The 27,376-nt window shown below is 39.0% G+C and overlaps 1 protein-coding gene across 2 annotated transcripts; it reads left to right on the top strand.

Annotated features, from left to right (window-relative positions):
* Positions 1-2,097: 2,097 nt before the first annotated feature.
* ARMC1 (armadillo repeat containing 1) lies at positions 2,098-26,868 on the top strand. Of its 2 annotated transcripts, XM_027561078.1 has the most exons (7): positions 2,098-2,294; positions 7,298-7,519; positions 9,905-9,996; positions 18,240-18,429; positions 23,422-23,538; positions 23,624-23,698; positions 24,697-26,868. In XM_027561078.1, exons 2-7 carry the CDS (start codon positions 7,337-7,339, stop codon positions 24,886-24,888), a joined length of 849 nt encoding a protein of 282 aa, XP_027416879.1. In that variant the 5' UTR covers positions 2,098-2,294; positions 7,298-7,336; the 3' UTR covers positions 24,889-26,868. The 2 variants fall into 2 exon arrangements, with proteins under 2 accessions (XP_027416879.1, XP_027416880.1); XM_027561079.1 differs by lacking the exons at positions 2,098-2,294; positions 18,240-18,429 and having other exon boundaries at positions 7,453-7,519.
* The last annotated feature ends 508 nt before the right edge of the window (positions 26,869-27,376 follow it).

The raw sequence follows: 27,376 nt of genomic DNA, 5'->3' as shown, positions 1-27,376 counted from the left end.
CGAATGAAATTTCATCTACTCAATCAGTGGGCTATGTTTAATCTGACTGCTGTTTGGACATATGTTTCTCACATCTTTCTACATTTACAATTCCTTTCCCCCCTATTTCTTTTTCCGTTCTAGCTGTTAATTGGTCTGGCTGATTGTTACAAATGAGGCTGGTGCTTCCACCACCTGACATTATACATCATTTTTTGTTTCCTTTTAATTTTAGACTCAGTATTCACTTACTGGGGCTTCCCAGGTGGCGCTAGTGGTAAAGAGCCTGCTGCCAGTGCAGGAGACATAAGAGACTTGGGTTCAATCCCTGGTTGGGAAGATCCCCTGGACTAGGAAATGGCAACCCATTCCAATATTCTTGCCTGGAAAATTCTGTGGGTAGAGATGCCTGGCAGATTACGATCCATGGGGCCGCAAAGAGTCAGACACCACTGAGCACAACAACATAACATTTACTTACTACCATCCCACTCCAGTACTCTTGCCTGGAAAATCCCACGGACGGAGGAGCCTGGTAGGCTGCAGTCCATGGGGTCGCTAAGAGTCGGACACGACTGAGCGACTTCACTTTCACTTTTCACTTTCATGCATTGCAGAAGGAAATGGCAAGCCACTCCAGTGTTCTTGCCTGGAGAATCCCAGGGACGGGGGAGCTTGGTGGGCTGCTGTCTATGGGGTCGCACAGAGTCGGACACGACTGAAGCGACTTAGCAGCAGCAGCAGCAGCAGCAACCACTCCCTCTTGTGACTTTGGGAAGCAGAAACCAGCCAAACATGTTTTTGTATTTTTGATATAGGTAAAATGGTGTGAAAGAGACCTTTTCTACTCAACCTTGCTCCTTTTGCTCAAATTAATTAGGAGGAAGAAAAGAATAACCAAGGACACGTGCATGTGTGTTAGTTGCTTCAGTTGTATCTGACTCTTTGGAATCCTATGGACTGTAGCCCACCGGGCTCCTTTGTCTATTGGATTCTCCAGGCAGGACTACTGGGGTGGATTGCCATGCCCTCCTCCAGGAGATCTTTCCCACCCAGGGATCGAACTTGCATCTTTTATGTCTCCTGCATTGGCAGGCAGGTTCTTTACCACTAGTGCCATCTGGGAGGCCCTAACCAAAGATAAGAGAAGGCAAAAAAATTTGAGCAGAAGTATCTATTTTGCTTTTAAATTTACGTATACACGAATTAAATTTTGGAGGCGTTAGCAGAGACTACAGCTTGGGATATTTATTTTCACTCATCCTTTCTCCATTAGCAGCCTGTCAAATTCCTTTGAACTTTAATATATTTAGTACGTGGCAGAATGAAACTGTGAATGAGAATTCAGAATTTATTCAATGAAGTTATTGAGTGCAATGCAATCATTATATTCAGACTGGCCTGTGGAATTTAAATTATGCTTAGAGAAATATTTAAAAATATAAAATCTATATCTAGACAAAAATGTCAGTGATCTCCATGAATTAAACAAGTATTTAAATCGTTACTTTGATAAACTAAATAGGAAAAAGTTTAGAAAAATACTTCCTCAAGAATTGGAGAAAATTATCTCATCATTTGTCTCTTTTTCCTTACCACCGCCACCGCCCACCCCCCTCCCCCCCAAAAAAAATCGTTCCAAAAAGAAGCTTCCATTTAAAACAAAAAAACCCTGTCCTTTGCAACCCTCGCGCTAAGAAGATAGTGCAAATGTTCTTAGGCAAAAACAAAAACATTTGAAAAGATTCGAATTAAGACCCACAGAAGCGAATGAAGTATTACAAAACTGCTTTATTGGAAATGAATGAATAGTTTGAGAAGTAAAGCTCAATTTGAATTGCTGAAGGAAGGGGCGGAGAGGTTCCTCAAGCGCCGGAACTCTGGGGATTGTAGTCAGGAAACGGCGAGGGTTTCTCCTGGGGAATGTTTCTTGGCTTAGCGCTTAATAGACGGAGAGTCGTTTGGGCCAATTCACTCTTTCCGGGTTCTCATTGGATCCTCCGGTTTAACACTTTGGGTATTTCCCTTGGTCACCAATGAACGCTTTAGTCTAAGAAGACAGTTTCTGATTGGATATTTTATCCTCGCTTTGGAATGGCCTCAGCCAATGGGAAGGCAGAGCTGGCGGAGGTGGTTGGGTCATGAGGGAGAGCCCGTAGAGCCTTTCCCCGCCAGCGTCCTCGCTTTTAGGCTTCAGAAGTCAGCTTGGTCGTTTGTCGTCGCTGACCCTGTCACGCGCCTCTGGGTTCCCCTACCTCATCGTCGATGTGGCCCTAATGGTGCGGCAGGCCGTGGATTCCTAGAGCGCTGGAGTGGTATGTAGTGTCTGGGGAAGGCAGACAAAGCGGTGGGGCCGGGAAGGCCGCAGAATGCGGGCCCCTGCACCCAGGCGGCGAATCTTCCGGGGCGGGGGTGCTCTGCCCACCTTCACGTCAGTCAGGACCCAGCAGTGCGTCCCTTCAGGTTCTGTAAAGTGTCGTGCTCCCACGACACTTTCCCAGTGAAAATGATAGCTTTGTTCAGTTCCTCTCCGTTTGCATGCCAATTTTTACAAACCCTAGTTTAATTATTATGACTATTTGACCGTAGCAGCATTAATGGGTGTCTTCGTCACTTCATCTCTCCAGGTAATTCTTTGGGAACTTTGCATTAGTTTTGTGCCCACGCTCGTCTATTAGGGGCAGAAAGAAGGAAGTGGTTGTGTTCGGCTTCATTCAGGCAAGCCCAGTGTTCATTTCTCTGTATTTTAAAAGCTGTTCTTGGGGGCACTTGTGCATACAAGCAGCTCCTTTCGTGTGTGTACCCTAACACTTGACCTTATAGAATCCCCACAGAATCAAATATTATTCTTGTTTGGTAATTGCTGGTACTCATCACCATGCGAAGTTCTTATTCTCTTTGAACCTGACGACCACTCAGGATTATTATGAGAGGAAGCTGAGGCTCAAAGGTAGTAACCCAGCCTCTCGAATAGTTAGTTAGGTGGTAACAGGCAAAGCCAGATCTGATGTCAATGTCTAGGTTATTAAAAAACAAACAACTTAGCTGAATGTGGATTTAGGGTGTGGGTGTGTTTCTTCCACAGTTCTGTGTATTTATATTTAACTTTGCATATGAGAGTCAAATACATCGTCGAGTTGAGTGGTACACCTTGGCTGAAAGAAAAGACAATCTTTCAGGCAGCTGCCTAGCTACAGGTGCTTCACATTATCACCTAATTCCTGTTTTTTTTTTTTTTTTTTTTGTGGTTCCCTGACTAGAAGGATAGAACTGACCTGGGAGAAATACGGATCTCAGGCCTCACCCCACCTACTGAATTGGCTTTTTTAAACATGGGGATCAGAGTGCTTGTTAAAGTTTGGGGTGCATTCATTGTCTTATGATGATTTGTTTGTCCTAATTGAACAAAATGAGAGAAAGGAAAAGGTATGCCTTGTGCCATTTCCTACCTTTTCCTGGGCAGATCCTAATTTTTGCCATCTCTTTATCAGTGGACTGATATGGTTGAAAGTCTTAACTCTTCTGATTTTTTTGTTCATCTCAAAGGAACAGGGGAGGCTCACTGAAACTGAATCATTCCCACCGAGTGGTTCTCTAAGTACTCTTTAGATGAGAATGGAGGGTTCAGGTTCCAAGGCCAGTGTTGTACACCAAAGGCCATCACCCAGCATATTTGGTTCTTAAATGTGGTTCCTGGACCTTTGGTCCAATGGTTGGTTCTGCAGTTTTGGTTTTTGGATGCGGTTTGTGCTGGTGACAGCACATAAAGCTCATTCCTAAGCTGATTTGTAAACAGGGATGTTCATGCTGTTGATAATAGAAGCACCTAAGAGGCAAACTCTTTAATCTTATGTGTATTCAGTCTATAGCTTTAAAAAAAAAAAAGAAATCATTTTTTAAATTGTTGAAGCAACTGTATTTTCATTTTGAGAAAACTATCTGCCAAGTACTATCCCTTTAAGGCCTTGTTTTCTCCGAGTCTTATATTTTGCATCTGCTTGCAAGCTTCAGAAATTTACCTTCTCAAATTTTTTTCTGGGGTATGATATTTTAAAATATGTTAAGAGTTAAAGATCCTTAGCACTGGTTTAAAGTTGCTTAGAAGTTATGCCAGTACTGTTTTTTGAATAACTGTATTTTTTAAAATTGATTTTTGACTCATTGTAACTTAAAACCATTATTTTTGTTGAGCATTTAGAGTGTGCTTGAGTACTCTGAGCCTTTTAGTGTGTACTGTTATTTCACTTGGACAATATAGCATTTAAGAGCTGTTGTGATTAATTTTCATTTTACATATGAAGAAACTGAGACAAAGAGTTTAAGTGATCAGCCTAAAATCACATTTAACAATGGGTGGAGCCTGGGTATTGACTCACATAGAACCTTCAATTGGGTGTATAAACAGCTTTCTTGGGAGCAATATCTCTTGACCACCGCCCCTCCAGCCCCTGCTATGGCTTTACTCTATATCTTTGTGTATTTCAATACTTTCGAAGGCTATGGCTGTTTATTACTTTCCCTCTTCCCACCCTCGGCGGTCCCCAAATAACTTTAGTAGGCTTTCTGGAGTTATAGAATAATTTTGTTCCCAGCCCACCTCCTCCACTGGCATTGTTTTTGGAATTAGCATTAAACTAACTCATTAATTTGTGGTAAGTATTTACACCTTTATATTCCTCCTAATAAGAAATATACTGTGTAATTTGGTTAATGGAAGTTCCTATTTTTAACTTTCTGGATCTGTGAAGATTATTCCTTGATATATTGTATTTTGGCTTGTATGTTTATCGTGTTACGTTACCTAGAAATCTTGTTTACTTTTGTGGGAAAAAAAGGTATGCTGGGTTTCAAAGGAAGGTATGGGAAGTGGAAAGACCTGACCAGTTTAGGAGATAGTTATTGTTCAGTTGCTCAGTCATGTCCGACTCTGACCCCATGGACTGCAGCACACCAGGCTTGCCTGTCCTTCACTATCTCCCAGAGTTTGCTCAAACTCGTGTCCTTTGAGTCAGTGATACTATCCAACCATCTCATCCTCTGTCACCCCCTTCTCTTCCTCTCTTCAGTCTTTCCCAGCATCAGGGACTTTTGCAGTGATTTGGCTCTTGGTGGCCAAACTATAGGAGTTTCAGCTTCAGCAACAGTGCTTCCATTGAACATTCAGGATTGATTTTCTTTAGGATTGACTGGTTTGATCTCCATGTTGTCCAAGGGACTCTTGAGAGTCTTCTCTAGTGCCATAGTTCGAAAGCATCAATTCTTTGGCGCTTAGCCTACTTTATGGTTCAGTTTTCACATCCGTACATGACTACTGGAAAAACGATAGCTTTGACTAGATGTGCCTTTGTTGACCAAGTGATGTCTCTGTTTTTTAATACACTGTCTTGATTTGTTATAGATTTTCTCCCAAGGAGCAAGAGTCTTAATTTCATGGCTGCAGTCACTGTCCACAGTGAATTTGGAGCCCAAGAAAATAAAGTGTGTCTCTGTTTCCATTGTTTCCCTATCTGTTTGCCATGAAATGTTGGGACTGGATGGCATGATCTTAGTTTTTGAATGTTTTAAGCCAGCTTTTTCACTCTCTTCTTTCACCTTCATCAAGAAGCTCTTTTAGTTCCTCTTTGCTGTCTGCCATTAATATGGTACCATCTGCATATCTGAGGTTATTGATATTTCTCCAGGCAGTCCTGATTCCAGCTTGGTTTTCATCAAGCCGAGATAAGATTTTAGCTCAGTTCTGTAAGTAGCTTTTGTCACCTGGGGCAAATTATTTAAATTCTCGGAGACTATTTCCTTATCTATCAAATGAATGACCTCACCTCAGATTCTGTTTCATTTTTCTTAGTATGGTCCACCCAGGGATGGACAGTTGTGCTTGGATTTGGTTCAGATTCACCCTAATCTCCCAGGGCTTCCCTTGGGGCTCAGCTGGTAAAGAATCTGCCTGCAATGCAGGAGCCCAGGGTTCAAAACTTGGGCTGGGAAGATCCCCTGGAGAAGGAAATGGCAACCCATTCCAGTATTCTTGCCTGGAGAATCCCATGGATGGAGGAGCCTGGCAGGCTACAGTCTATGGGGTCGAAAAGAGTTGGACACGACTGAGCGACTTTCACTTTGACTCTGATCTCCCAAATGGCACTGTTGTGAGGCACAGGGCAAGGTACCCTTCTTGGTTTCTGTGTTTATGACCTTCTTTGACTCTCTTCTTTCCTTAGAGGATTTTATCTGCTGTAATCTTAGTAAGCTTGGTTTTGTTCACAGATGAATTAGAAAACAAGCTGTCAGCTAGCAGCTTTTCCCTGAGACACTTAGGCTCCAGTAGTATCCTAGAGGAAGAAAACACTGGCAGTGTTACACTTTGCGAAGTGTTTTCAGTTGCTGTTTTGTCTGACTCTTTGTGACCCCATGGACTGCAGCATGCCAGGGCGTGGAAAATCCCATGGGCGGAGGAGCCTTGTAGGCTGCAGTCCGTGGGGTCCCGAATAGTTGGACATGACTTAGCGACTTGACTTTCACTTTTCACTTTCATGCATTGGAGAAGGAAATGGCAACCCACTCCAGTGTTCTTGCCTGGAGAATCCCAGGGACGGGGGAGCCTGGTGGGCTGCCGTCTATGAGGTTGCACAGAGTCGGACACGACTGAAGTGACTTAGCAGCAGCAGCAGCAGGTTCCTCTGTCTGCAACCATCTCTCTGAGTTTGCTGAAATTCATGTCCATTGAGTTGGTGATGCCATCCAACTGGGTCATCTGCTGTCCCCTTCTCCTCTTGCTCTCAGTCTTTGCCAGCATCAGGGTCTTTTCCAATGAATCGGCTCTTCACATCAGGTGGCCAAAGTATTGGAGCTTTAGCATCAGCAGCTGTCCTTGCAGTGAATATTCAGGTTGATTTTCTTTAGGGTTGACTGGTTTGATCTCCTTGCAGGCCAAGGGACTCTCAAGAGTCTTCTCCAGCACCAGAGTTTGAAAGCATCAGTTCTTCGGTGCTCCTTGAGAAGTTAGCAAGGGTTATAAACTTGAACTGTAAAGATTTTATTGTGACTTTGATGTTAAAATATATATTGCTAAAAAAGAATTTATTGGAATCATGAAGATGATATATGTTCTTCAAACATTGTGCACATATAAATAACTTTTTTAAAGTTAGCCTGTCTTATGTTCATTTGACTGTTCCCAGACTGTGGAATTTCTAGTTCGTAAGTTTTTTGTATGGTTTAGATACATCTATTTCTTTCTGAAGGTGTTGTGATTCTGATGGTTTAATAAATGCTGTAAAACAGCTCAGTAGCCTGGAAATGATTTTTCCAACCATTTCTACAGAACTTCAGAAGATTTTTGTCCACGTGTATGGCATAGAAGATGAATTCGTCGTCCTCCACCATGAATGAGGAACCTGATGCTCTCTCTGTAGTTAACCAGCTCCGAGACCTAGCCGCAGATCCTTTAAACCGACGAGCCATTGTCCAGGATCAGGGATGTCTGCCCGGCCTTATTTTATTTATGGACCATCCCAACCCCCCTGTTGTCCATTCAGCTTTGCTCGTAAGTTGCCTACAGTAATTTTACTCTCAGTATATAATTTTGCAGTTAAAGAAAATTTGGAAAAATAGCAGATGACATGGTAAGAAGTTAAAAGTGTAGAGCAGATACTAGTGTGACTATATTTCTGTATGTGCAAACATGAATGTGTATAGTCCTCTTATACAAATGGTAAGATACAATATTGGTTTTACTCTGGGCACAAATGGTAGCATAGTACCTGCATGGAATGTTCTGCAACTTCCTTTTTTCAAGGAAGAGGAAGAAATCTTAAGGATTGTATCAATACAGAAAGACACTCAAAGAGGCACTTATGTTTTGTTTTTGTTTTGTAACAACTTTAAGATTAAATCACAGACCTTGCAATTTACCTACTTAGAGTGTACAGTGTGGTGAGTTTTAGTGTATTCATAGTTGCAGCCATCCCCACAATTAATTCTAGAATGTTTTCATCTTGTTGGAAAGAAGCTCTACTCTTTCTCTATTGTTCCTCAGCCCCTACGCCCTTTCCCTAAACAGCCACGACTTTCTGTTGTTTTCTATTTGCAGATGTCTCTGGCAAAAGTGTGTATATATTTTCTATATAAATAGAATCATATAATATGTGGTCTTTGTGACTTGTTTCTTTCACTGAGCATAATGTTTTCAGGGTTCATCCACATTGTACTATGTGTCAATACTTCATTCTTTTTTTTTTTTTTTCAAGTTTTCCCATTTTTTAAAATCAGCTTTTGGCTGCACTGGTCTTTCTTTGCTGAGCATGGACTTTCTCTAGTTGCAGCAGGTGGGGGCTCCTCTCCAGTAGCAGGGTCTGGAGGGGAGTGCCAGAACTGCTGTCCCTGTAGAGTCGGGCACACCACCTTGCCAGGTGGATGTATTTACCAAATCAGAAACTCTGAATCTCCTTTTTCAGGACTTTTTATAGAGCTCAATTTCCATCCTCCCCCTACCTCCCAGATCATTGTGTGTGTGCTAAGTCGCCTCAGTTGTGTGACACAACTATAGACTATAGCCCACCAGGCTCCTCTGTCCATGGGATTCTCCAGGCAAGAATACTGGAATGGGTTGCCATGCCCTTCTCCAGGAGATCTTCCTGATCTAGGGATCAATCCCGTGTCTCTTATGCCTCCTGCATTGGCAGGCAGGTTCTTTACCACTAGTACCACCTGGGAAGCCCAGGTTGGTGGGTGGGGCTGAAAGCTGCCACCCTCTAGTCATTTGGTCTTTCTAGTGACTAGTCCCAGCCTGAGGCCATCAAGGGGCCCCAGCTTCCCTTACTTCTTCCACATAAACTCAACCAAGTGTGGTCTAAGGATCTCCTCAAACTCCTGTTGGAAAATTCCAAGGCTTTTAGGAGCTCTGTGCCAGGAACTAGATAAAGACCAAAGGTATATTTTTAAATTATATTGTTCTACCCTAACCTCCCCAACTCTGCTCTCTGCCTGCCTAACTGGGCAAGACCACCGGCTTTCACTGGGCTCCCCTCCCCTAGTGCAAGTAAAAATCCAGGTAAAAGGAGTTATAGGAAAGGTAGGAGATTGCAGTCAGAGCCAGGTTGCTGGGCTTGTGATTTCACGGATGGTACCATTCCTGGTGATGACCAGGCACTTTGGAGATGTTGTGGAGAGGACCGGTAGGAAATGTGAAGGTCAGTGGAGTGACAGGGCCCTTTTGGATGGTGTAGTCCACAGAGGTATTCCCCTGCGACTCAGGTACTGAACTCTGCAGCACATGATGAGAGAGGAGGAGGTCTGTAGAACAGCCCAGTCCCCCAAGAATCAGCACTTGAAGGAAATGTGCAAAAATGTACTTCAAATCTTAAGAGAGAAGCATCCTAGAAAAGTGAAATTCACAAAATAGAAATCTGTGAGAGTGAGTTCATGTTTGGCTTTTCAGTTAAAAGCAGGAAAAAAAAAAAGACATTTTAAAAGTGAATTATAAAGCTAGAAACCACCCATTCCATAAAGGGGGTTGTATGTTTTGTCCCTCTTGGTAGTTTCTTTTAATTAATATGTAAAAAGCACCTAGAGAAATGATGGCTACTGGGACTGCTTTCTGAAATTAATTAATGGAATTTAGTTCCTTGTATCTTTGTTAGGATGAAGTGAAAATAAAACCGGAACATCCTGATTTTGACCTTAAAGATAAGTTGGGAACTTTTGTTTCTAAGAGCAGATTCAGCTCCGTCAGCTCAGAATTATTTTTTTTCCCCTAGAGGACTGCTCTGATGATCACATTTAAAGAAGAGTTTCCAAACACTTCAAAACCAATTGCTTCTAAAAACAGAAACCTATTTTTCACTTTCTTTCCTTTTGCAGTCAGTGAGCACAGGGTTTCACTTTAAATTGTCCGGACATGTGAATTAACTTATTCCTGTTTTTGCTGTAGGCTCTTCGATACTTGGCAGAGTGCCGTGCCAACCGAGAAAAGATGAAAGGAGAGCTGGGAATGATGTTAAGCTTGCAAAATGTTATACAGAAGTAAGTACAGTAGGTAGTGTCTCCTAGGGGGGTAGAGAAGTGGATCGTGTTATTTTACTGAAATTGGTATTCTAAAATGAAGGCATAGCTTTGTAGGTTATGTGGATTATATGTCAAAAACTGTTCTGATGGGCAGTGTTCTGTTTATTCTTAAACATGGATATTAACAGTAGTCCTTATGAAAATGCTTAGATTTTATTTAAAATGTTGATAACACATTGTGCTTATGAATGTTATTTCTTCTAAGAAGAGAAAATCATACCTTGTATGAGGTTTTGTGAAGTATTTATTGATTTGCTAGTAGAGCAACACAGTGACATTTGAAAATACGCAGTGTTATAGTACATAATTCTTCTGTTACTCCATTTAAGTCTTACTCAAAAGAACCTTGATCTGTATCATGACTGAAGGGGCTTTAGGTGAGATTTTCCTTAGCATCATTGAGAGGTCTCTTAGAGATTGAGAACCATTAAATCTTTTTTTTAACTTAATTAGCTGTACCAGGTCTTAGTTGTAGCATGTAAACTCTTGAGTTGTGATAATGTGAACGCTCTTGTTTGCAGCATATGAGATCTAGTTTCCTGACTAGGGATTGAACCCCAGCCCCCTGCACTGGGGTGTGGAGTCTTAGCCACTGGACCTCCAGAGAATTCTCAGAGCCATTTAATTTGAATTTTAGCAAATGGGTGTTTTTTTAAGTATACCTTTCATCTTAAAAAGATTTTCATATTCATCATCTTATTTTGCTATTTGAAGTGTGTTAGATAAATTTTATGGGTAAGAAAATTACAGAGAGGTCAAGTTTTCTATCTGTAGGCCTTCAGCTGTGTTGCCTCTGGGGATGTCCGGTTCTCAGGCCTCACCGATTTCCTTGTAAAAGGATAGAAATTGAAGTGTTTTGATACTTCTACTGTGTCTGAAAGCAAAAAAACTATGTTTTCTGAGGCTTTATCTTAGTTTAGTTTGTATCTTGATCTTACCTAAGACATGATTGTCTTTAAGATATAGTAGGTAACCATTTAATTTACTGGCTTTGAAAATTTGCAATTTCTTTGGCTTGAGCGTTCACAAAATTTCTGTAATGCTCACAAAATATCTGTAATTCCCAAACACTATTAAATTATATCTGTGGCGAATCTTCCAAACTGACTTCCAAGAAACTATTTTTTTTCTTAGTGTTCTTGGCTTGTAGATAAATTTTATTTTATTAATAGTTTTGTTTTTAATCGAGCTACACTGATAGGCCCCTTGATCTTTGATAATGACAAGTTAGAACCTGAAGGGTTTTTTTTTTTTTAATCCAGGTGATCAGTTAGGAATAAATATTAGAAAATATTGACTGGGATTAATTTTATTAATCATTGCCCTTGATTTGAGGTCAGAGTGCTTGAGGATTCAGTGGGATATCTGTGTAGAAATGCTCTGTAAATTCTAAAGTGTTATATAAAATACGAGGTTGCATTATTCTTGTTCCTAGTGGGCTTTAATGCCATATAATTAATTATTTTTAACTGGCATACTCTTTGTGAAACAGTGAAAGGATTAAGTGTAATATGAATGCTTCTGTACGATTATTTTATTCACATAATGAACTTAAGATTGTGTATTCTTTTAACAGGTTTGTTTATTGAAGCTGAAAATACATGGTACAAATTTTAAAAATGTAAGAAATGAAAATTTCTGTTTATTAAAATATACTTCAAATTTGAATTTTAGAGCAAATTTTAGAGGTACCATAGATTTAACCTATAACAGTTTCTTAGCTTGGTTGGCTAAGGTTGTGATACATATATGTATGTGTGTATATGTAAATGAGAGATCCATCTGTAACATAGTAGGGAGACTATTAGTGTATATATTTTTTATAAACATTTATTTGGCTTCATCGAGACCTGCAGGATCTTTAATGAACTCTTACTTGCAGAAAAATGGGATCTAGCTCCCTGGCCGGGGATCAGTGTCTGGGAGTGCTGAGTCTTAGCCGCTGGACCACCAGGGAAGTCCCTACTAGTGTCTTTATAGGAGAAGAGTTGTGTCAGCTCAGGTCGTTACCTTGCAGTATCTTCTGGGAGGAGAAGGGGGCGACAGAGAATGAGATGGTTGGATGGCATCATCAACTGAATGGATGTGAGTTTGCGCAAACTTTGGGAGCTGATGAAGGACAGGGAAGTGTGCTGCAGTCCATGGGGTGGCAGAGTCAGATATGATTGAGCGACTAAACAACAACAAATCATCTGGGAGGGAGATCTTGAGATGGAGTTAGAACTGGAAGAGCTTACTATGAGATAGGGTCTGTAAAGATAGAAGGGAATGAAGAAGGATCGGACTGTTTTCTTTAGACTACAACACAGACCTGACCTCTGTTAAAGGAAAATGAAGAGGAAACTGAATGGGACAAGGAGAGTGTCAGACTGCAGTGCAGATCTGACAGAAAACTCTGGAGGGAGGTGCAAAGCCAGGGTCACCCTGTAGATGAGTCTTGCACTGGGCAGAACTGGCCAGGCCCTAGTGCGCCCATTGCTTGGGTCTCCCCAGGAGGGATCAGGCCTTGGATTGTGTGGTGTGCCAGATCTCAGGGCCACTGTTACTGGCGGCTCTACCACTCTGCTTCGTACAGCCGAAGGGCAGGTTCCTTAAAGGGAGATCCAAGGTGTGTCTTCATGGTTGCTACAAGCTTTCAAAAAGCTTCTATTTTTAATACAAATAAAGTATACTTTTTTGGACAGGGTGGTGATCCTTGCTGGCTCCTTCAGTAGTAAAACGAAGGCACATTCATTGCATACTCCATTATAATTTGGTCCTCTTCCCCTCAAAAGTGGAAATACAATGTAATAATTTTTATATATGTTTTTCAGCTCCTTTGGCCAGTGGAGATCACAGATTTGAAGGTTGCCTTTTGGAGAAGGAAATGGCAACCCACTCTAGTACTCTTGCCTAGAAAATTCCATGGATGGAGGAGCCTGGTGGGCTACAGTCCATGGAGTCGCAAAGAGTCGGACACGACTGAGCGACTTCACTTCACTTTAAAGCTTTTTAAAAGTCACCTCTGTTTACTGAAATAATCATTTTAGAAGTTTATCAGTGAATGTTATCAGAAGGCTGATAAAACTGTGTGTTTTGGCCTGTCAGCATGTAAGGCTGTGAAGTATTAGAATCAGGTTTTGGTTCAGCATGTTTCACTGTGTTGTAAACTATCTCATGGCTTGGACATGATTTTCTCTTTTTTTAAAGAAATTGAATTGCTCTGGCTTTTTATTTTCTCATTTACTTTTTTCTTTTGGGTACTTATGTTAAATATTCTTAAGAAATCAAAATGAAAAGGTTTTATCATATAGAGCAGGGTAAGTTTTATATATACATAATTATTTCTGTCCCAGGCTTTCCCTAGTTGTGGTGTGTGCAGGCTTCTCACTGTGGAGCACCAGCTCTAGGCATCGGAGCCTCAGTAGTTGCAGTCATGGGCTTGTGGGGCTGGTTGCTCCGAGGCATGTGGAATCTATTCAGAGCAGGGATTGAAACTCTGTCCCTTACATTGGCAGGTGGATTCTTAACCACTGGACCACCAGGGAAGCTCACTCTCCCATTCTTACATAGATCATCTTGGTGAGCCATAGCACAGGAACACATATAATATAGATATCCTAATTGTTTTCAGTGATGTGGCTGCTCTGTGACATCCAGGCAGTCAGGGTGGAATTCAGATCAGTTTCTCTCTGTTGAGCAATACTGAGTTAGGAGGAGATTGAGCTGTGATTCTGTGAATCTGTGCAACTCAGGAAGCGGCAGAAGGATCTCCTCATATCCCAGTAAGACCCTGCAGAATAGAGATCTTTTGTGGCAAGCTGCTACTTCATAATTGACTGAAGAGGAATCCTCTCTTAAGTGATCAAAGTAAAAACCAGAAATCAGAAGAAGGTGGGGAGAGTAGAGGTTGTTCTTACCATGAGAATCAGGGAGGAATGTTTTATAAAATAGAGAAAATTATGCATCTTATAATTTCTGTCCTTTAATCACCAAATTATATTTTGCTACAGAATTTTGTGATTTTAACATGTTACTCAAAAGCAGGTTTGACTTGTGTTTAGGTCACTTTGGTGCTTAGAGATCAGCAGTTGGATTGACTTCAGTCATTGTTGTGTTCAGTTCTTCAGTTGTGAAGAGAATTTTAAGTTCTCTGTCACTCAAAATGAATCTGGTATTGTGTTCTAATTTTAATTCTCCATAAATGAAAGCTCAATTGTTAGTGGTTAGAACTTGTTTACATTTTATTTTTATTTTTTTAATTAAAAAATCATTTTTACATTTTATTTTTAACCCTGAATCTCTGTGAAGAAAATTTTCAGAATATCAGTTTAGGGGAACATCTAAATTCCGTTTAAAACATTTGTTAATTAGTATTTCAGGAGTAATACTTCTTCTGATAGAAGATGCATTTTATAAAAGCATGTGTGAATATCTCACATGAAATATGCTATAAGTAAGTCACTTTAATAAAATGTGGCATTTCAACTTCATAGTATCTCATTTCATCTGGAGAACTTCCTAAAATTCTAGATTTTGAAACAGTGCCATAGTAATGGTGGACTGTCCTTGCTAAAATCTTGGATGAAAAATATATGCTTCATTTCTTTATGCTTTTTCTTTTGTTTTCTTTCTTTTTTTAATATGATTAAAAAAATCAATTAAAAAAAATTGAACAGGACAGTTGAACGAGATTCATGGTTCACTTTTTGTTTTCTTGTGATTTTTGAAAATGCTACTGCATTTTGCCTTGATTTTTATGTTACTTGTATAGAACAGAGGTTGGCAAATTTTTCCTAAAAAAAGAAAAACAAACCAGATAGTGGTTATTTTAGGCTTCGTTGGGCTCACAGTCTGTGTTGAGGTACTCACCTCTGCCCTTGTGAGTCAAAACAGCCAGAGATGATACATAAATGATGGGCTGTTGCCTTAGGGTCGTAGTTTTCCTGCCTTTGGACTCCATTGTTAATAAACAGAGCTGTTGACTTTCTTCTTAGAAGCCTTAATTTAGGATTGTTTCTGCATCGAAATAAGATAGAGGATGGTTTTCTGAGTTGCATGAATATTACAAGAACACTTTTTCTTAGTGAGCAACACAGGAAAAAAACAGTAAAAGCAACTCCTAAAGGAAAAGTTGTGAAGTTTTTCCAAAGATGATAGCAAGCCTTCTAATACTGAAATAGTATTTTCATTGCTTTCATGAAGTGTATGAAAGTCTTATCTGGCTTTTATAGGTAATATAAAATGTTATTTGCAGCATCAAATCATCTGAATTGCTGTTTATGATCAATAAGGAGATATATCCAAAATGAACATTATTTTTGATATATAATAAAGATCAGAGTTCACCTTTCAGTGTTTTATGAGTAACATTTTGAGTGTTTTCAATATATATAACTGTTTAGAAAAAGTGGTGAAGGATCAGTGTATTTCATTATGGAATAGTAGATTACTGAGAGCAGAATTCCAATTATTTGAAGAGTTTTTCAAGATGGTCTTTTTCTTGGATGTCAGATTTTAAAGACTGAAGAACTAAACCTTAGAGCATTAATCAGCTCTTTCAGTTTTCACTTGTCTAAAAGATTATGGCAATTAATACTTGTTTAATTATACAGTCTTTCTTACATTTATGGCCAAATGTACCACATAAATCTAGACTTCTTGTACTTGAATGTTTTAAATCATAGTATTTGAATAGTAATTTTTTTTTTAAAGACTAAATTACTTACTTCCAAATCTGTAGATGATCTTGACTTCTTTCTGGTTTTAAAAGCATTTTTTAAAAATAAGGGGAAAAAAGGAAATTATTTATAATTTATTGTGATACTTTATATACTGCCCAGATCAAGAAGTAACTTTAATTTTTACTTCATTTTTGCTTATATACTTTTGCAGAGTTCATTTTGCCTAAGACAAAATTTTACTCTGTTTTAAGAGTGTCTCTTAAACTGTGTCTCTTGAGACTGTGTCTGAAGAAACAGTCTATATAACTGTTTTATAGGAAGCGCAGCAATAAAATTAGTCCTATGAGGTATACTTTTAACATGCTTTGAAACAAAGTGAGACCATCATGTGGATTTTACTATATTATTCTTTTAAAATCTTTTGCTTTTAAGTAGATAGGAATTGAAAAATCTTCCAGAAAGGAATTTATTACTGTATGAAAATGATGAAACTTGGAACTGTGAAATAAAGGAAGTTAAAAATAGTGGTGGTGGGAGTATTTATTTTATATCAGCTTCTCAAAGGGGTTAGTAGACCCATTTGTTTAAGAACTAGTGCTATCTAGTTCTAGTTCCTGTTCTGCAGAACAGAAAGATAATAATTTGATATTAGTCTTTTAAAGGTTTGGTCACTATTGGTTGGTTAGGAAGCACATAAAAAAGTTCTAGAATAGTGTGTGTTTAAAAAGTTTTATGAGAAACATCATTAGATAATCTATTACATGTCATGATGATTCTTTTATTTGATGTAAATGTGTTAAAAACAGTATTCATAGTAGAGAGGAAAGACTTTTTAAAAAAATTTTTTAATTCATGGTGCTTCTTACCCATGTCCTTGTACTTTTTACAACTTCTGGTTGGCTGGTATTCAAAATACCTCACAACTGCAGTGACCTGTGAAACAGCTATCAGAAAAGTGCTGAGACATCTCCTAAAAAAATAGTCCTGAGACATGTCCTAAAAAAATAGTCCTTTTGATAGTTTCCTGGAATACAAAGCCAAAATCATTCAAGGTAATTGATCTCTGTGGTCAACAGTAGCCCAGAAAAACCCTTGGTATGGTAAGTTGGGGGCCCAGAAAACTGCCAGAGAAGCACCCCAGGAGTTGATGGTCTGTGTAGCTGGAGTGTGTACAGTCTGAATATCAGGGATGAAGTATTCCCGCTCATCCAGTAAACAAATAGATTACGCAGAATTTTGTTAGGCTCTGTGGAAGGGATGGAGAGAATATATCCCTATTCTTGAAGAGAAATGGAAAATTTTGATCAGTAGTGTTAAGTACATGCATAGTACTTTGAATGCAGAGGAATGAATATGGGTGTTGGGGTGAAGAGGCTTCACAAAGAAGACTGTGGTTGAGCTGAGCCTTCAAGGATACAGTCAAGGTGAAGCTTTTCTGGCTGATGTTGGTAAAGCTGAAAGGGGACAGATTGTAAAATCCTTGGGATGCATGTTACAGGGTTTGAAGTCAAGTGAAATGAAAGTTGCTCAGTTGTGTCCGAGTCTTTGTGACCCCATGGTCTATATATAGTCCATGGAATTCTCCAAGCCATAATACTGAAGTGGGTAGCCTTTCCCTTCTCCAGGGGATCTTCCCAACCCAGGGATCGAACCCAGGTCTCCTGCATTACAGGTGGATTCTTCACCAGCTGAGCCACAAGGGAAGACCCCGTAATTGCCCAGGTATAGGTGAAATGAGGATTATTTTCTTAGTTATGTGTCCTTATTGTTTATTCAATTAAACTAATAAGAACCATTAAACCTGTGCTTCCAGTTACGGTAACCACTTGCAATGTGTGGCTATTTAATTAAAAGTAAATAAAATTGTTTAGTTTTGCTTGCCACATTTCAAGTCCTCAGTAACCACAAGTGGTGAGTGGACATTTCTATCAATGTCAAAAGTTTTGTTGGACAGAACGGCACTAGGCATTTATGTGAGGAACCATAGTAGGATTGAAAATTTTATGAAAACTATTGCCTGAGTTGTGGTTTAACGATACGTACTTGCTTTGTAAAAGGTACATAAAAACGTAAATTGAGAAATGGTGTTTGTTTTTACTCACAATCCCTGTATTGAAATAACTAATATAAATGATCCTCTCCTATTTTGCTTTTTCCTTTTGGATTTTTATGTGTTATATTTTTTTGGAAGTTAAACTGAGTGTTGAATGTTAGTGTTAATCCAGGGACATGTTATATCCTGATTTTTTTTAGTTGATTTCCTATTTAATTAATGATTTCTTTAAATGTGCTTTTATACCACTGTAGTGATGAGTTTTAAATATTGATGAACCATGGGTTTAAATTGAAACTAGAAGACTATTATAGACTAGATGCTTTTTCTGCATTACTGATTATTCTGGGATTCACCAGTATTTCTTTCAGATTGAACAAAGCATCAGAATGAAGAAAACAAGGTTTTGCAAAGTTAAGGAATAAAATTACAGAATCAGTAGAAGTGACAAGACTACTTTGCCAATTTACATGTTTCTTTTCAAGGTCTACAACTCCAGGGGAAACAAAACTGCTAGCCTCTGAAATCTATGACATTCTTCAATCTTCCAATATGGCAGATGGGGATAGTTTCAATGAAATGAATTCACGTCGAAGGAAAGCTCAGTTTTTTCTGGGAACTACAAACAAACGTGCCAAAACAGTGGTTTTGCATATAGATGGTCTTGATGATACGGTAAGAATTGTATAAACACATGATTCATAACATGGGAGAGAGAACTCATGTTAACTGGTTACCTCAGTATCACCTGCTAACAATCTTCAAGAATAAGTCCCAATACCAGTATTTTATTCTGAAAATGAGGGGCATTTTATGCTTAAGGGGTCAATTAATCAAATATGTATACCCTAAGAATATGACTTCAAAATACGTGAAGCAAAAACTGACAAAAATGCAAGGAGAAATAACCAAGCTCCAACTAGAGCTGGAGATTTGAATACTACTCCCCCAATGAATAAAACAAGTATACAGAGAATCATTAGGAACATTCAGTTCAGTTGCTCAGTCGTGTGTGACTCTTTGTGACCCCGTGACAGCATGCCAGGCCTCCCTGTCCATCACCAACTCGCAGAGTTCACTCAAACTCATGTCCATCGAGTCGGTGATGCCATCCAGCCATCTCATCCTCTGTCGTCCCCTTCTCCTCCTGCCCCCAATCCCTCCCAGTATCAGAGTCTTTTCCAGTGAGTCAGCTCTTCGCATGAGGTGGCCAAAGTGCTGGCGTTTCAGCTGTAGCATCATTTCCTTCCAAATAACACCTAGGGCTGATCTCCTTTAGAATGGACTGGTTGGATCTGCTTGCAGTCCAAGGGACTCTCAAGAGTCTTCTCCAACACCACAGTTCAAAAGCATCAATTCTTCGGCGCTCAGCTTTCTTCACAGTCCAACTCTCATATCCATACATGACCACTGGAAAAACCATAGCCTTGACTAGACGGACCTTTGTTGGCAAAGTAATGTTTCTGTTTTTCAATATGCTATCTAGGTTGGACATAACCTTCCTTCCAAGGAGTAAACGTCTTTTAATTTCATGGCTGCAGTCACCATCTGCAGTGATTTTGGAGCCCCAAAAAATAAAGTCTGACACTGTTTCCACTGTTTGCCCTGTTTCCCCATCTATTTGCCATGAAGTGATGGGACCAGATGCCGTGATCTTAGTTTTCTGAATGTTGAGCTTTAAGCCAACTTTTTCAGTCTCCTCTTTCACTTTCATCAAGAGGCTTTTGAGTTCCTCTTCACTTTCTGCCATAAGGGTGGTGTCATCTGCATATCTGAGGTTATTGATATTTCTCCCGGCAACCTTGATTCCAGCTTGTGCTTCATCCAGCCCAGTGTTTCTCATGATGTACTCTGCATATAAGTTAAATAAGCAGGGTGACAGTATACAACCTTGATGTTCTCCTTTTCCTATTTGGAACCAGTCTGTTCCATGTCCAGTTCTAACTGTTGCTTCCTGACCTGCATATAGGTTTCTCAAGAGGCAGGTCAGGTGGTCTGGTATTCCCATCTCTTTCAGAATTTTCTACAGTTTATTGTGATCCACACAGTGAAAGTCTTTGGCATAGTCAATAAAGCAGAAATAGATGTTTTTCTGGAACTCTTGGTTTTTCCATGATCCAGTGGATGTTGGCAATTTGATCTCTGGTTCCTCTGCCTTTTCTAAAACCAGCTTGAACATCTGGAAGTTCACAGTTCACGTATTGCTGGAGCCTGGCTTGGAGAATTTTGAGCATTACTTTACTAGTGTGTGAGATGAATGCATTTAGGAACATAGAAGACTCAGCTCTAACAACCAACTTAACCTAATTGATATTTATAGAAAACCCTACTCAGCAGCAAGATAGTATTTCTTCTTCTCATGTGCACATGAAACAATGATGAAAACAGTCCAAATTGTGTCCCCTAAAACAAGTCTTAAAAGAATTAGAACCAAGCAAAGTATATTCCTTGCTCACAATGAAAAGCAAGTTAGAAATCAATCACAGGAAGATATCTGGAAAATCCCCCAAATATTTTAGAAATTTAACATGTTTCTAAAATAATCCATGGATCAGTGAATAAATGAAAGGAGAAACTTGGAAGTATTTTGAACTAAATAAAAATGGAAATGCAGTGTCAGAATTTGAGGGAAGCAGCTAAAGCAGAGTTTAGAAAGGAAATCATTAGCACCAGATGAATATTATATACAAAAAGGAAAAGGCCTCAGTGACTGAAGCTTCTACCTTAAGAAGCTAGAAAAAGAGCAAAGTAAATCCAAAGTAAGCAGAAGAAACAAAAAAAGCAGAAATCAGTGAAATGGAAAACCATAGAGAAAAATTGGTGAAACCAAAAGCTGATCTTAGACATGATCAATTAAATTGATAAACCTCATTTCTTATCATGAATAAGAGAGGTCACAAATTTATCAATGTCAGAAGTGAAGGAACATTGCTATAGATCCTTTAATATAGACATTGAAAGGAAAATAAGTGAATATTTTGAATAACTTTGTCAATAAATTTGATAATACAGATGAAACAGGAAGATTTCTTGAAAGATGGATTGCCAAAGCTCACTTAAAAAGAGATGGATAACCTAAATGAATAGCTCTGTGTCTATCAAAGAAATTGACTTTGCAGTTAAAAACCTTCCTATAAAGACATTCTGGTCTCAATGTTTCATTGGTGAATTCTATTAATACCAGACATTTAAGGAAAAAGTAATACTAGTTATACAGTTTTTTAAAGTACTGTATAGTAGTTGTACACTGTTGATTTTTCTCAACTCTTTCTACCTTGTCGGCTTTTAATATTAGGTGCTCAAGGTTGAATTGTAGTGTGTATCTTCTATTTGTGTCTATTTTTCACATGGACAGGCACTCTGTAGTTGGACCTTGCTTTTTAAATTTTAATTCTAAAAATTTCTACCTTTGATCAGGAGTGCTGGGGTCATTCACCATTCATATGATTATTGATGTGTGTTTGTGTGTGTGTTAATCGCTTCAGTCACCTCAGTCGTATCCAACTGTTTGCACCCCTTTGGACTGTAGCCTGCCAGCTCCTCTGTCCGTGGGATTCTCCAGACAAGAATACTGGAGTGAGTTGCCATGCCCTCCTCCAGGGGATCTTCCCGACCCAGGGATTGAACCGATGTCTCTTCGGTCTCCTGCATTGGCAGGCAGGTTCTTTACCACTAGTGCCACCTAGGAAGCCTGATTATTGCCGTTAGCACTCACTCCTCCTGGCCCCTGGTAACCACTGATCTACTTCTGTGTCTATGGATTTTCCTCTCCTGGACATTTCATGTAAGTGGAATGATACAGGATGTGGCCTTTCATGTCACGCTTTCTGTTAGCGTGATGTTGTCAGGGTTCATCCCTGTTGTATCGTGTCAGTGCATCATTCCTCTTTATAATATTGCATTGTAAGGGTATATGGCATTTTATTAATTCATCAATTGATGGAAATTTGGCTTATTTCCACCTTTTGTCTTTGTGAATAATTCTGCTGTGAACGTTCATGTACGAGTTTTTGTGTCAATAAATGTTTTCAATTCTCTTGGGTATGTTCCTAAGGGTAGAATTGCTGGATAATATGGGAGCTTTATGTTTAGCTTTTTGAGCAACTGCCAGACTTTTCCACGATGGCTGCTCCATTTTACACTCTCTCATCAGCAATGTATGAGGAATCCAGTTTCTCCACATCCTTGCCAACATTTATTTTCCATTGTTAAAAAAAAGCTATTCCAAAGGGTGTGAAGTGGTATTTTATTGTGCTTTTGATTTGCATTTCCCTAATAACAATGCTGCTATCTTTTCGTGTGCCTATTCGCTGTTTTTAGTGGTTGACTATACCACTAAGTAGTGTTTAGTGTTTATTGTGTGCATCTTTATCATAGATTTTCTCTTTTGGAAAAATGTTCATTCTCTGCCCAATTTTTAAAAAAAATTTGTCTATTTTTGAGTTCTGTTAATATCATGTATTATTATATCAGGTTTATTTTTGTATATTGACCAACACTCTTCATTCCTAATTGAATGAAGTTCCTAATTGGTCATGGTGCAAAATCTTTAATATGGTTCTAGAATCAGTTTGCTGGTGTTTTGTTGAGGTATTTTGCATCTGTATTCATAGAGGATATTGGTTTGTAGTCTTTTTTTTTCCTATGTGCTGTCTTTGTCTGGTTTTGGTATCAGTGTTATCCTGGCTTCATAAAATGAGTTGGGAAATGTCTGGTTGTGAAGGGTTGGTGTTGATCTTTAAACATTTGGTAGAATTCACCAGTAAAGCCATGTGGTTCTGGGCTTTTCTTTGTGGAAAATGTTCTGATTATAAATTCAGTCTCTTTAATTGTTCTGTAGTCCATTCATATTTTCTTGTCACTTTACAGTTTTTTTTTTAGATTTTTAAGGAATCTATCGTTTTGTTGAGGTTATCTAATGTGTTAGGCATACAGTTCATAGTGTTTACATATCCTTTTTTTGGTAAACTTGGTCATAATTTATCCTCTTTTATTCCTGTTTTTAGTAATTTGAGTCTTCTTTCTTTTCTTGGTCAGTCTAGCTAAAGTTTTATCAAGCTTTGTTACTCTTTCTGAAGAACCAACTTGTGATTTCATTGATTTTTCTCTCTCTCCCCTCCCATTCTCTCTTTTTTCCCCTACTCTAATCTTTATATTTCTTTCCTCTGTTTGCTTTGGGTTTAATTTGCTCTTCTCTTGTTTCCTAGAATGGAATATTAAGTAATTGGTTTGCGATTTTGTTTTATTTTAATGTCATTATTATAGCTATAAATTTCCCTCTAGGCACTACTACTGTCTCTGCATCCCGTCAGATTTGGTATGTGGTGTTTCATATTATTCATCTGAAAGTATTTCCTAATTTATTTGGTGATTACTTGTTTGACCCATTGGTTATTTAGGAGTTTAATTTCCATATATTTCTGAATTTTTCAAATTTCCTTCTGTTAAGGCCCATATCTACCCCTTCTGCAAAGACCCTCAAGTTTTCCTAAACTTAACTAAAATACCACCCTATATGTGCCTTCAAATATGTGACTGTAGAATTGAAATAGGGATGTTTACTTTCCCTGTTCCCTCCTTTCCCCCCAGAGTTAATAGTTCATTGTTTGGTTTATTGCCATTCATTATTTTGCACATTTTAATAACAGTTTGCCTTTACTTTTTCAGTCCCGGAGAAACCTGTGTGAAGAGGCCTTGTTAAAAATTAAAGGCGTTATTAGCTTTACTTTTCAAATGGCTGTTCAGAGATGTGTGGTGCGAATCCGTTCAGATCTTAAAGCAGAGGTTGGTATCTCAAATGGCTAAATACGCTTGAGGTTATGGTAAACACATCCATGTTCAAAAGTGTTGTCTTTTTATCCTGGCCTAGGCTTTGGCATCAGCAATAGCATCAACCAAGGTTATGAAGGCTCAGCAAGTTGTGAAGAGTGAAAGTGGAGAAGAGGTAAAAGCGCTGTTTAGTTTGCTTTCTGCTTGACTCTTTCTCGACTATTCCTTGGGGCTGGCAGATGGCTAGTATTTCTAGACAAATAGCTGCTGAGCATGTAGGAATGTGGCAGAGTCAGATTATCTTGGTGTTTCTTGGTTAACAGTTAATACTTCTAGAAATATGGAGAAATATTTTGTAGATTTCGGACTATTCTTGATGTCAGTGGAGGTGTCTTGATGATTGTATGTGGAAGGAAAGGATGTGTGGTTTCTTTGCATTGGTTTTTATTTTGTATTTATTTTTTTGCATTGGTTTTTAAATACTTTCTAAACTTAATTGATTTTGCCAATCTAAAACAATTAAGATCCAGTCCCATCATTGGGCAAGTATATACAGTGAAAATCTTTGCCTCTTGCTACTTTTCACTAGCTTTGTGATAAGGGAAAAGATTCTTTAGTTCACTTGAGTTCCCAAAAAAAGGAGGGTCATTGACCCTTTAGGGGCCCACTGCAGCCAGATACTTGTTTTTGTCATCTTGAAATTGACAGAAGTGTTAATCACTCAGTCGTGTCTGACTCTTTGCAACCCCATGAACTGTATAGCTTCCCCGGCTCCTTTGTCCATGGGATTCTCCAGGAAGGAATACTGGGGTGGGTAGGCATTCCCTTTTCCAGGGGATTTTCCCAACCCAGGGATCGAACCCGAGTCTCCTGCATCTCCTGCACTGCAGGCAGATTCTTTACCATCTGAGACACCACAGAAGTTGAATATTTATTCCTGGAGCCTCAGGAGAAAAGCCTGAGAATTATCATTTGCAGTTCTTCCTTCTGTGCCTACATAGTGCTCTTTAACTGGACTTACCTTCAGACAACAAGAAGATACTTTTTAAAGGAATGTAGCCTCTGAGAATATGGTGATGAGAGCAAGAAGTAAAGTTGACTTACAGTGTGTGACATGCACTTCCATCAGTTAGGTCAATTTTGTAATAACTCTTCATGTGTTCTCTGTATCAGATGCTGGTCCCATTCCAGGACACGCCTGTGGAGGTAGAACAGAACACGGAGCTGCCTGACTACCTGCCTGAGGATGAGAGTCCCACGAAAGAGCAGGACAAGGCGGTGTCCCGGGTGGGCTCCCACCCGGAGGGTGGAGCTAGCTGGCTGAGCACAGCTGCAAACTTTTTATCCAGGTCATTCTACTGGTGACTTCCCTTTGGGGCTCAAGGACTGTATAAGCGAACAAGGGGCCAGTTTTCCATTGTCGTGGTGAACTGTCAAGTGCAATTTGCAATAAGTTATCATGAAAAGTTTCTAGATCCCATGATTGAGAATGCTGCATTTTACATTCTACCGGACATTTTACCCCACTAAGTGGTAAAAGGGACAGAGGCGACAGGTGGAGTTGCTTTGTTGATGAAGGTATTTTGGTTTTATTGTCTTTTGTTTAATTGCCTCACTTCTTTAAAAAAAAAAAAAAGGGTCCACTGTTAAACCAAACATGTATTTGTGCAGCTTTACATTTTATTTGACACGAAGCACGTGATTAGGAAAACTCGTTTTCTCAAGCTTCAGGACCTAGAAGAGAATTTTTTTTTCTTTTTAGCTCAAGTTGTGCATGAAGTACTGAACACTTTTCTCTGCCTTTTCTCTTGAAAGATACTTGCTTTGGTACTCTTCACTGAAAGTGGAAAGCATTTCTCGTTACTCCCCTTTTGTGCCTTTTTTTAATTTTGCCAACCATGTTTATGGACAAGACGTTACCAATGACATTTTGTGAATCAAAACGTATTCTTTGGAACGTAGCAGTCCCCCTAAGACTACAACTCTGAAAACTTTGCAGTCTTACTTGTTAGCAGTTTTTAAAGGTTAACACAAAATCAGTCAAGAAGGGAACATGTGTATCAGCAAAGTGTTCGTGGAGACTATTTGGGACCAAATGTGGTTCTAGTTGAGTACTTCCTGTTCAGTCTGGTTTATATCAGCTCTTGAGAATGATGTCCACCCTAATATTGGGAGTGACTGAATGGTTTCTAGGCCTTACTTTGTGATTACACACTATCCCCTCCTAGGGGGAAAAAATTAGCGAAGAACTGACAGACTTGAAAAAAGAAAAATGGAATGCCTATAATGCCATAGTGCTACTTGGTAGAGTCCAACTTAAAACTTGTTTGGCAGATGCCTGTTCAGTAGGTGTGTCCTTATATTGCCTTTTGTGAGCTTATTATGAACACGTAGTTTCTATTGAATGAAAAGAAGACTCCAGTTACTGCTTATAAAGAAATAAAGCCAGCATTTGTCTGTCCACTAGGTTCTTATGTTCAGCCAGGAAAAAAAAAAAAAACAGCACTTCAGTGAAGATAAGATAAATAAATACAAATATATATACATATATATATTTTTGGTAGATAAGAGCTAATTACATATATGTAACGCTTTAATAAATTTCTGAAAATACTTGGCAACTAAAAATTTTCTTTGGGAAAACCCACTGACTCCAGATAAATTTTAATGCTAAATGATTAAAAACTGAAGGAGGAATAGGAGGAAACTGAAACTTTTTTTCGTCCACGTTATAGAGCTGCTATTTTATTACTTGGAGAATGTGATGTGAAAATTGGACCCTGGAGGGTGTCCTTGCATTTTCATTGCTTCTCTTTCAGAGAAAAAATTAAAAGCATCCAGTGTCACTGGAGAAAAAATTGTAAAAGAGTTCACCAACAAGAATCTTGAGTTTAGGGATATTGTGACCTTATGGAGGGAGCGGTGCTGAGGGTGTGGAGAGTGATTACTCTTTTCATCTGGGTTCTGAGTTCAGGTGACGCACACAACATATAAGCTTTCAGGGCATGTGTTGCTCTAAATGCATATTACATCTTGCTGCCAGACCAGATGTGTTCAAAACAAAACAAAACAACAAAACCACCTCCTTTCTATAGCCATTGAAACAAAGTTTACTGTTCTAACCAGTTTGTATTTTATTTTGCATTGCCACACATCTGCTTATTTAAGAAATAACATCCCTTCGGTAGTAATGGTTCAGCACAAGTAGGTATTACAGCTTGATGTGTGTGTTCTAATTCCCAGTGTTCTTTGATTCCAGGTCTTATAGAGCAGTTAAGGCAACTGTAATGGCATTTTTTGGAAATATATTGTAAAATAATAAAAGGTGATACAATTAAAATTGAATGGATGTTGCATTCGTGTGGTATAAGCATTACTGATTACTCCAAAGCCTGTTTGTATTCACAATGCCTGGCACCTTCTCCTAGCACTCTGCAGGTGTGTTACCTGACTAATTCCCGGGCATCTTCCATTCATCTCCTTTTCAGCAGCACACCTGCCTTTTCCTGCATTTGGATCAGTGCTCCTGTCATATATGCATTGTAGCGTGTGTCACATTAGATTAAAATGGTGTGTACCAGTGTCTCTCCCCTTTGAGAACCAAGAACGTCCATAGCGGTACCTAGCTAGTATTTAGTGCTCAAATATTCATTTAAGAATGAACAAAGAACTTTTCAAATCAGTAAAACTAAATGGAAGGTACTGTTTAACTCATTGGGCAAACAGGAAAAATGTCAGGCTGTATTTTTTTTCTTTTCTGGCTGTTGCTTCTGACAGATTAATGTTAGGCACATTTCTTCATTTTAGTTATTTGGTTTTTAATTTTTAATCGGGAGAGGAGTATAATGCTTTG

This window comes from Bos indicus x Bos taurus, chromosome 14 (assembly GCF_003369695.1).
Source record: "Bos indicus x Bos taurus breed Angus x Brahman F1 hybrid chromosome 14, Bos_hybrid_MaternalHap_v2.0, whole genome shotgun sequence".
NCBI classification, from domain to species: Eukaryota; Metazoa; Chordata; class Mammalia; order Artiodactyla; family Bovidae; genus Bos; species Bos indicus x Bos taurus.
The sequence above is the reverse complement of the archived record's forward strand: the minus strand, read 5'-3'. Positions and strand labels throughout refer to the sequence as shown.

Excerpts from the sequence above, each read along its gene's own strand:
- ARMC1 (XM_027561078.1), top strand. The coding sequence starts at position 7,337 with ATGAATTCGTCGTCCTCCACCATGAATGAGGAACCTGATGCTCTCTCT. Across the intron at positions 7,520-9,904 it reads TTGTCCATTCAGCTTTGCTC|GCTCTTCGATACTTGGCAGA; the intron begins GTAAGTTGCCTA and ends TTTTTGCTGTAG. Across the intron at positions 18,430-23,421 it reads TAGATGGTCTTGATGATACG|TCCCGGAGAAACCTGTGTGA; the intron begins GTAAGAATTGTA and ends TTACTTTTTCAG.